At 46.5% G+C, this 10,000-nt stretch overlaps 1 protein-coding gene across 5 annotated transcripts in view; it reads right to left on the minus strand.

Annotated features, from left to right (window-relative positions):
• fat3a (FAT atypical cadherin 3a) overlaps positions 1–10,000 on the minus strand; it is a 153,805-nt gene that overhangs the window by 19,870 nt on the left and 123,935 nt on the right. For all 5 annotated transcript variants that reach the window (XM_030381615.1, XM_030381613.1, XM_030381614.1 and 2 more), the window contains 5 exons: positions 9,861–10,000; positions 8,998–9,135; positions 5,266–5,409; positions 1,386–1,583; positions 1–386 (listed from right to left, as the gene is read on the minus strand). The exon at positions 1–386 is cut by the window's left edge and continues 449 nt beyond it; the exon at positions 9,861–10,000 is cut by the window's right edge and continues 75 nt beyond it. In XM_030381615.1, coding sequence (XP_030237475.1) covers positions 1–386; positions 1,386–1,583; positions 5,266–5,409; positions 8,998–9,135; positions 9,861–10,000 — 1,006 coding nt within the window. The remainder of the gene's footprint in view (positions 387–1,385; positions 1,584–5,265; positions 5,410–8,997; positions 9,136–9,860) is intronic.

Here is a 10,000-nt window from a genome sequence, read left to right on the forward strand (position 1 = left end):
GTCACCGCCTCGCGAAGCATCTCGGCCGAGGCCTGCTCCACGCGCACGCTCACCGGCACCGGCACGGCGAAGCGGCCGTCGCTCACGCTGGCGTTGAGGGAGTAGCTGCCGGCGTCCAGGCCGCCCAGCGCGATGATCTTGCCGTCGTGCGGGCTGATCTTGAAGAGGCTGCGCTGGAGCGGCGCTGCGTGCCCGTAACCCAGTGCGTCATAGGGGTCGGCGTCGGTGGCGTGCAGCTGGCCAATGACGCCGCCGGGGAACTCGTCCTCCATGGTGACGATGATGACCTCAAGGGGCAGCGCCACGGGCCGGTGCAGGCTCTCCTCGATCACCCGCACAGTCAGCGTGGACGAGGAGGACAGCCGCGGCTTGCCAGAGTCCCTCACCTGGAATGGGAGAGGACAGTTAGAACCATGGCCGAACCAGGAGCACCTTGCTTACTTGCTCACTCAGTACTGAACATACTAATAACATATGAGGAAGATAATGGTGAGGTGTTGTTGACAACTGCAACAATCTGGAAAGCTGTCATCGATTATATCAGTCACAGCTAAATGATGCAAGTTATTGTAGATAAATAACTGCGCTGGCCAAAAGCAATGTTTACAACAGGTAACTTATCCTCAATGCAATTACTCTATTAAACAGGACCTGCAGAACTGCTGTGTTCAAAAACTCCTGTTTTAATGTCTCGCAAAAGCTCATTTCCTGCCCATGCTGGAGAGTAAAGTCTTATTCTATTCTATTCAATTTTATTGAAAGAAAACGGGAAGTTTGGTGCATTTGTCTCTCGTGTTCGTTGTCTCTATTCTACATTAATTGAATCAATCAATCAACCCCCGGTCACATTTGTGGATATTTTTTTATCTAAATCATTCTGCATTGAATAATTGAATTGCATCAAATGGAATTTTGTTAACAGCAGAGATATCATGAGGAATGAAGAATTATATTATCAGTCATATTGCCTCATTGTAAGAGTCACGCCACCAGTCCATGTGTCACATTGTGCTGCCCACGTCACACTGTGCCCTTCAACTCACCAGAGGGCCATTCATCAGACTGGATGAGATAATGAAACAATGTAGGAAATACTGAGAATAAAGTACCCCAGGCCAGGGGAATTGCTCAGTCCTTGAAAAAATGATTACACTGATAGCCCAAAATCGCTTAATGTGCCATTAAAGAGCTTTTATAGTGGATCAAGGTCGCGACTAGGATGATAATAACGAAGAAGCCGGGGACGGTTTACCTAACAAGCTTCTACTCTATCGCAGCGAGAGATCAAGGTGAAAACAAGAACGCATTATTGGTACAATAAGAAGTCCCCAGCCCCCTTTGCGCACACATTTGCAAGTTGTTTGCATCCGGTGTTTGTTTCCTACCTGAATCTGGATAACATACTGGGGGGCCAGGTCCCTCCGGAACACCTGATTGGCCACCAGCGTGCCGTCCTTCTCCAGCACAAACTCCCCTCCCTCGTTGCCCGTCAGGATGCGGAAGTCGAAGGGAGGGCCGTTGTGGGAGGAGTCCTGGTCCACCACGGACAGCTGGAGGATGCTGGTACCGATGGGCTTGTTCTCCTGCGTGGCCCAAGAACAGGCACGTGTCAACAGGCTCTCTCTCAGGGTCCTTACACAACCATTGATTGCAGTTGTTACAGAGCGGTGATTATTCGACGACCAATTGATTGACCAAAGACATTCTGTGACAGCGAGTGATGCTCTTGTGGACACTCCCTGTCAATGTTACATGCTTGTCACAAAGTGCCTCCTACTGAATGTAAGGGTATTCACCCCTGGATCATCGGGCCACTTTTAATCTTTAATTCTCTCTCCCTAAGGGAAGGGAAGTGTCAATCCCCCCAAGGTCCATTTCTACACACACAGCGTAAGATATATCAGTCACTGAACAGGGTTCTCAATTCAAATGACAAATGAAAGGCTGTGTCTGGTGTGATTTAGATATGTATAACATGAAGGGAAGTATAGGAGGTATTTGTGTTTGTGTCTAGCAGGTTATTCCTTCTTAGGCCCAGGTACCTGTAAATTGCCTGTTGGGATCCATTCATGCTCAATGGATGGATCCCAATGTCTGTTCCTGGTGAAAGTGTGTATTCCTTTAAAATGGCTATGAATGCAATATAAAATGTGTCAATATTGTCATTCAGCATTTGGTTCATGCATGTGTACAGGGAGCAGTCAGGCCCGCCCCTTCCCTCCAGCAACCCTGTCAATCACACAGGCCTTATCTGCAAGATACAAGATGGCGGCACGTGCACAACGCACGGCTTGGCGTCTCTCTAGTTTTTGTGAATTAGTGTTTATTTACCTGGTTATCCACCTTTCAACTTTTCACTCAAAACACTCGAGCGAACCGAAAATACAACAGAAATTCACTATTGGATATACATCAAAGCTGCAAAAACGTAGTTTTGGATTACCCGTTCAACTTCGATCAGCTCCCTCGGAGCGGATCAGATCACCGCGACCCGATGGACAATTCTTACCGACCGGAAAGACTCGTAGACGGAGACGCGACCGCAGGCAGAAACAGGGTAAGCGAGGTGGAGTGCGTGCGAAGCTAAGGCTAAACCTGCGCCGAACTGCGCTGCCTAGCATCTTCCTTGCCAACGTGTGTTCTTTGTTCAACAAGCTGGACGAACTCAAGATATGGACAATCACACCGAAAATCCTTAAGGACTGTAACGTCATGTTTTTCACTGAAACTTGGCTTAACAAAGACATCCCAACAAGCCTGGTGAAACTAGAAGGACGCTCTATCTTCAGAGCGGACAGGACTGCAGAGACTACGGGTAAGAGCAGAGGAGGCGGCTTATGCATTTATGTAAACAAAACATGGTGCACGGACTACGTCACTGTTGATGCCCATTGCTCTGCTGATCTCGAGAATTTAATCGCAAGATGCAGGCCCTTCTACCTTCCACGTGAGCTCAGCTGCATTTTCGCTATTGCTGTGTATGTTCCAACTGATTACAACAGTAAAGCGGAAATGAAGGAACTTTCCATTGCCATTAATAAGCTTCAGACTAAACATCCAGATGGGTCTTTTAATGTCACCGGAAACTTTAACTATTGCAACCCGAGAACTGTTCACCCTAAACTTTCACCAAAATGTTACTTGCCTCACAAGAGGGAGTAAATCTCTAGACCATTGTTATACTAATGTTGCTGCTGCCTACAAAGTCACACCCCTCCCTAACCTTGGTCATTCTGACCACATTTCCCTGTTTCTCACGCCAAAATACTCCCCTCTCATTAAATGTGTGAGACCCACAACAAAGACCGTTAAGGTCTGGATGGAAGATGCAGATCCCACTCTACAAGACCAACTTCAACTTCAAGATTTTTTTGCTGATGCCATCAAGGACTCCCATACCAACATTCACACCGTAGCCAAATCTGTCATGGATAACCTCAACGTGTGTGCAGAGGGAGTGACTACACACAAAACAGTGAAACTATTCCATAACCAGAAACCGTGGATGAACAAGGAAGTTCGCCTTCTCCTCAAGGCCTGGGATGCAGGCTTCAGGTCGGGAGAACAGGAGGCCTACAGCTCTACCAGATCCAATCTGAGGAAAATAATATCCAGGGCCAAACACAACTACAAGCAAAGGATTGAAGAGCACTTGAACTCCTCCGACCCCCGGCGTAAGTGGCAAGGCCTACATACACTCACCAACAAATCCTCATGCAACTCTCCCCCACCCTCCTCCACTTCCCTCCCAGACGAACTGAACCACTTCTACGCTCATTTGGATCGGGAGAACAAGGATGCAGCCTTCAAGTCAGCTGTTTCAACAGACGAGGACACACTCCAACTCTCCACCTCAGAGGTCTGCGACATCCTGACCAGGGTGAATGCTCGTAAAGCTGCTGGCCCTGATGGAGTCCCCGGACATGTGCTGCAAGCCTGCACTGAGCAGTTTGCTGGTGTCTTCACTGACATATTCAACATCTCACTAGCCCAGTCCCAAAATGTTTTCAATAGCTGGTCTTCTCACATCTGAAATCCTGCCTGCCCACTTCACTGGACCCGTACCAATTTGCCTACCAAAGCAACCGATCAACAGAGGATGCTATCTCCACAGTGCTCCACCTAGCACTCACCCACCTGGAGAGCCCATAGATATAATTTGTTAGAATGCTGTTTATTGACTTTAGTTCCACATTCAACACTGTGATCCCCTCCAAGCTGATCTCCAAGCTCAGTCAGCTTGGCATCAGCAAGGCACTGAGGTGGAGCGTGATTTTAACTTCAAGTTCCTTGGGGTCCACATCACAAAAAATCTTTCTTGGTCCCTCAACTCCTCCAGTCTGGTGAAGAAGGCGCATCAGCGCCTTCACAGGATTCTATCAGACTTCTACTGCTGTACCACTGAGAGCATACTTACAAATTGCATCTCTGTATGGTACGGCAACTGCAACGCTGCTGACCGCAAGGCACTACAAAGAGTAGTCAACTCTGCCCAGAGGACTATTGGCTGTCCACTCCCCCCCATCCACAACACATACCATGACCACTGCTTAAACAAAGCCAAATCCATTGTCAAGGATGACACCCACCCAAACCGCACCAGCAGGCACAAGTATAGCTTCTTTCCAGAGGCTGTAACACTGTTGAACAAACCCCAACCCCCCGTGTAGAACTTGACTATAAATGGTTACCTGCTTACCTGTTGCATCTCACTTTATGCAATGTTCAACCTGTTTACATTTACTGCCTAGCACTGTATAACTGTTTACACTCATTACTGCACTGAACTGCACTGTCTAGCACTTGACTTTTAAATGGCTACCTGCTTACCTGATGCATTTCACTCTCTGAACTGTTTACCTGTTTAAATGTATTGCTTTGTACTATATAACTGTTTACATTCATTACGGCACTGTATCACCTATTGCCCTTGCACGGCTATCGCAAAAAAGAAAAAAATCCTGCACTATACTTTTATAACTTTTATTATATAGTCCATGACCTAACCAAAACCTGCACAATATACATAGATATACTACATGTATATGTATAGTATTGATATATAAATGTCTATTATACTCTCGATACATAATCCTCCTATACTTCTGACAAACCTGTAATTATAACCTTACACTGTACTAAAATAGTACTTTGGTATTTCAATGCTTCTTTTGCACTTCGGGTTAGATGTCAAATGCATTATATTGTACTCTGCTAGTGACAATAAAATGTAATCTAATGTAATCTAATGTAATCTAATCTTACCTGTATGACAGTGGTGAGGTTGGCCGGGTAGAAGGTGGGCGGGTTGTCGTTGATGTCGGCGATGTCTATGTTGACCGTGACGGTGGAGGACAGGGCGGGAGAGCCACTGTCCAGAGCCCTGACTGCCAAGGTGTAGCCCGAGACCTGGGGGAGGACATGGAGGGGAGAGCAGCTTTACCGGATTGAACAGGCTTTGAGGAGTGTCGAGGGCTGCGGAGGAGGCAGCGCACAAGCAGTCCTTTCAAATGTTCCAAGGTGGATTTACTGATGTTGATGCTCACTGAGACAGCCTCACAGCGAGAGCCAGCTCACTCCAGCTTTGCTCTGAACTGGGTTCACGGCTACGGGGGGAACTTTTGTTTTCGGAATCGCCAAGGAGACTTGATTTGCCGAATTTCAAGGAAACATGACATGCTTAATTCATTTTTTTTCTTAAATAAAAGTTTCAGAAATGCAAATAAGATTCAGGAACTCACATGAATTATGGTGAGACAGCATTTTTGGTGAAGGACGTGATGTAACACCTTGACAACATTTCCATGGCAACCTTGCCTTCCTAAGCTCTCTCAATAATGGTGACCTTTTCACAAACGAGGACCTACTGGGAACCGCTACCACATAAGAATCTAGGTTAAAGGTGTCTTCCTAGCATCATAATACACAGCCTTGAATTGTGAAATTCCTCCCATCTTGTCTCATCAACCAGCATCGATGGACACAAAGTTGACAAACGTCACTTCTAGCATACAAAGCAGTGCATTGTGGTCGATGTTGGACATAATCCAAGGATCAGAGTAAATCTTGGATATCAGGAGAAACCTTTGATATCTCAGCCCTGAGCAGCTGCTGCACTAACTGGGATCGTCCCCTTGGATTATTGTAACGTCTTTCTGAGATGTCTTCACTTTATTCTGAGGGTGCTGTGGGTTTTCCGTTCATCCATCTCCAAAGTAAAGGCCCAACCAAGCATACAGTGGAGAAATGCAATAACAGCGCAGCGAAACAGCAGGCTGGTGCCTTTGAGATATGAGCATATGAGCTACAGTCGTGAACATATTCCGCCCCGCTTTGGCGAGGTAGAAATCGGAATAGCCTGTATTGGAAACGAGATGGTAGATGTGTATTGGAAATGGTTTACACTTACGCAGCCACACACACACAGACACACATGCACGCAGAGCTCTTCTTGTGATGACGATGTTGCGTTCAAGCAGTCACTCAGGGAGTGGTTTGTTTGCTCAAGCACAGCGAGGCTCCCGTAAACACACACACATACCTGCAAAAGGCTGATCTAGGGACTTCAGATCCCGTCAAATTACAGAGACCACTTTCATCAGCCACACACACACACACACACACACACACACACACACACACACACACACACACACACACACATACACACACACACACACACACACACACACACACACACACACACACACACACACACACACACACACACACACACACACACACACACACACAACCTGTCATTCTCTTTCTGAGCACACTCAGATCAGCTCTTGCCAAGTGCAGCCCACTCATGAATTCTTTATAATGGGAATCGGAACACATCTGAACACTTGAAACTCCCTGGAGCAGGAATACATTAAAGTCATTTGAAGATGCTCGACACTTTGTGAATAAACAGGACTATGGTACATTTTTGTGTATCTAGAGGAGCGGTAGCGTTGATATTGGTTTTGTTGTCCTTCAACCCTCCAAATGATGTGTACGCGTGTAATAATTCTTATAACACTACATATTTTTTTTTTATCTTTCTTTGGGAGAGGTCTTTGCAATGCTGCGGTGACACAGTAACTGCCACAAAAAAAAAAAAAAAAAAGCAATCCAAATATGAGCCATTTTTTAGCAGGCTGCTACAGCACAGTCAGTGGTTTATCGACCAGCTCACACTTTAAAGGAACCGCTCAAGGTAGAGCCTGATATTGTTTACGTTGTTGCCGCCACCTGAAGATTAAATTACCAGTCCATCAATTGAAAGCATACAAACAAGCCGCCTTTGTTGTCGGCCTTGAATTTGTTTTAAAAACTGTAATATAAAGTGTGATGCTTTTAGGTGGAGACGATCCTCATGTCAACTACGTTGTTGGGATTATACATCACAAGCGATAAACACCGTAGCAGGTTTAAAGAGAGGAGACTACTTCTGGACTTGACTTGACATTTATTGTCTCCAGGTTAATTTTTACTTTGATCATCAGTAATTGTACAGATTTTGACGCAGTCTAGACAAAGTTTGTCTGACCAAACCTCTAAGAGGCTATTGTGTATAGCCAAAAGCTGATGAATTAATATCAAAAATTCAGGTTTTTTAGTTTGATTCAGAACAAATGTTGTTATGCTATGGCCTGATTGGTCGTCGGTTGGACAGGATTAACTTTGGATTTCGTGCGAATAACCCAAAGTAAAAAGATAGTTGGCTCAGTTGTCCTCAACTCTGTTTGTGTCCGGGGCCTGCCCGTAATTCCGACGCCTCATTGTTCCGACGTCTCTATGGTCGGAAATATTTCCCATTAGATCGACATGCCACTATGCCGACGGTTCAATGTTCCGAAAACGGAACCCATTGGTCCGAAGGTCCGTTTGTCCGACTTTTCAATAAGGAGGCGCATTAGGCCGACGGTTATGCCGAATATGTACATATAAAGAGTTTATATCTCGCTCTCGCTCTCTCTCACTCTCTCTCCAAAATAGCCTACAACATAGGCCTACATATCACGTTCATGATGAATATTGGAGAGCAAAGTGACAACGCTTCACTTCATTTCGACAGGGTGTTTCAGCCCCATGGACAGAGAGCGTATAGGTCTAATTCTCAACACGGGCACTCTCACTCTCACTCTCTCACACACACACACCCACACGCGCACGCACACACACACACGGTATGAGGTATAAGTTGACTAAATCAATACCAGCAAAATTATTTAGGCTAAAAGGCCACTGTAAACACAGTAAACAACACATATAGTCCCACACACAGCTACTAAAGATAAAAATTGTATTTGTTTTTCACTCAGTTTGACTTCTTTACGGGAAAAGTATTAGTCCTTGTAGGCCTATAACGTGCGCTTCATAAATTCACCTCTTGTGGCCGTTCAAGCCCACAGCAACAGTCTGGCTTGGTGAAGTGCACTGCTGGAACTTGCCTATTGTTTTTTTTTTGGTTTCATAATCACACATGTGGAATTGTGCCTTGGCCTATGCGGCATATTGAACCGTCGGCCTAATGCGCCTCCTTTTTGAAAAGTCGGACAAACGGACCTTCGGACCAATGGGTTCCGTTTTCGGAACATTGAACCGTCGGCATAGTGGCATGTCGATCTAATGGGAAATATTTCTGACCATTGAGACGTCGGAACAATGAGGCGTCGGAATTACGGCATGGCACCTTGTGTCCAGGAACGCGGAGGTGCATATGATCAAGCTGTGGTCAAATGCTCTGGGATTGGCCACATGCTCTCGGGTTGCATTCAGTTGGATGCAAACAATTTCAGACCCCTGCCAAGTAAATTGATGGCTGTAGAAGGGGAGGGGATGTGTTTCCTTATTCTCTCAAATGGCTTTGTGTTCAGGACAAGTGCAGACGCATGATACATACTCCTTGGCAAGGGCAAAGACTTGTTTGCATCCATGTGTGTCTGTGATTGTTTATATATATATGTGTGTGTGTTGTATGGATCCATAGATGGTCTATATCCTCACCGTCTCGCGATCCAGATGCTTGTTGACCTTGATCATGCCGCTGAGCGGATCAATGAAGAACTGGTTCTCCCGGTCACCGTTGACGATGGAGTAGAGGATGTCACCGTTCACGGGACTGTCCACGTCCTCTGCTGTCAGCTGAGGACAAAACACAATGACGATGCATCACCATGCAGAGGCCTGATCAAGACTTAGTCAAAGAAGTACCCAGAGGTGCATGTGTCACCAGTTTACCCAGTGTTTGGCGTTACCTTCATGGCACCTCTACAGTGGCATGACATAGGGTGGGGGGGTGGGTGGCTGGGATGGCACATGTCTCGCCAGCATAAATTGTATGGGCAACCTAGAGTCCCTTACCTTAAAGATGACAGATTATATCACCAGGTGTGAGTATGATTAGCCGGTACAAGCCGTTCTGCCTCTTCTGACACAAGTGGGCGTGTCCGACTAGATGTGTGCTGGATAGATCAGTCTACCAGCCTACCCATTGGACTGCAACCTACGCTGCTCATCTATCCGTAATATATCTAAGTGGACACGCCCACTTGTGATATCAGGAGAGGAAGATTTGCAAAACTGCTTGTGACGGCTATTCACACTCACATAATATAATATGTCACCTTTAAAGGGCCGGACACACCACCACTATGTTTGCCAGTATATGGCCAGGACAGAGTACCCTATTTACCACCAAATCATAGCGCCGCACTGGGCTTTGATACCTGCAATGGTTGACTGGTTGATCCCCTGTGCCTCGCATTGTTAAAGAAACAGCGCAAAAAACTAAAGCGGCAGTATTGTATACTTGAGGTCGTGGCGTTAGGCCGCAGTCCGACAGCCGTCGACACGTGTTTGAGACGCACCTTGACCACTGACTCCCCGATGGCGGCGTCCTCCGACACCACGGCGGTGTAGAGGTCACGGCCAAAGGTGGGCGCGTTGTCGTTGACGTCCGTCAGGTTGACGTTGACGGTGGTGACGGCGCTGAGCGGCGGAGTGCCGC

The sequence above is a fragment of the Gadus morhua genome, chromosome 16 (assembly GCF_902167405.1).
Source record: "Gadus morhua chromosome 16, gadMor3.0, whole genome shotgun sequence".
Classification (NCBI taxonomy): domain Eukaryota; kingdom Metazoa; phylum Chordata; class Actinopteri; order Gadiformes; family Gadidae; genus Gadus; species Gadus morhua.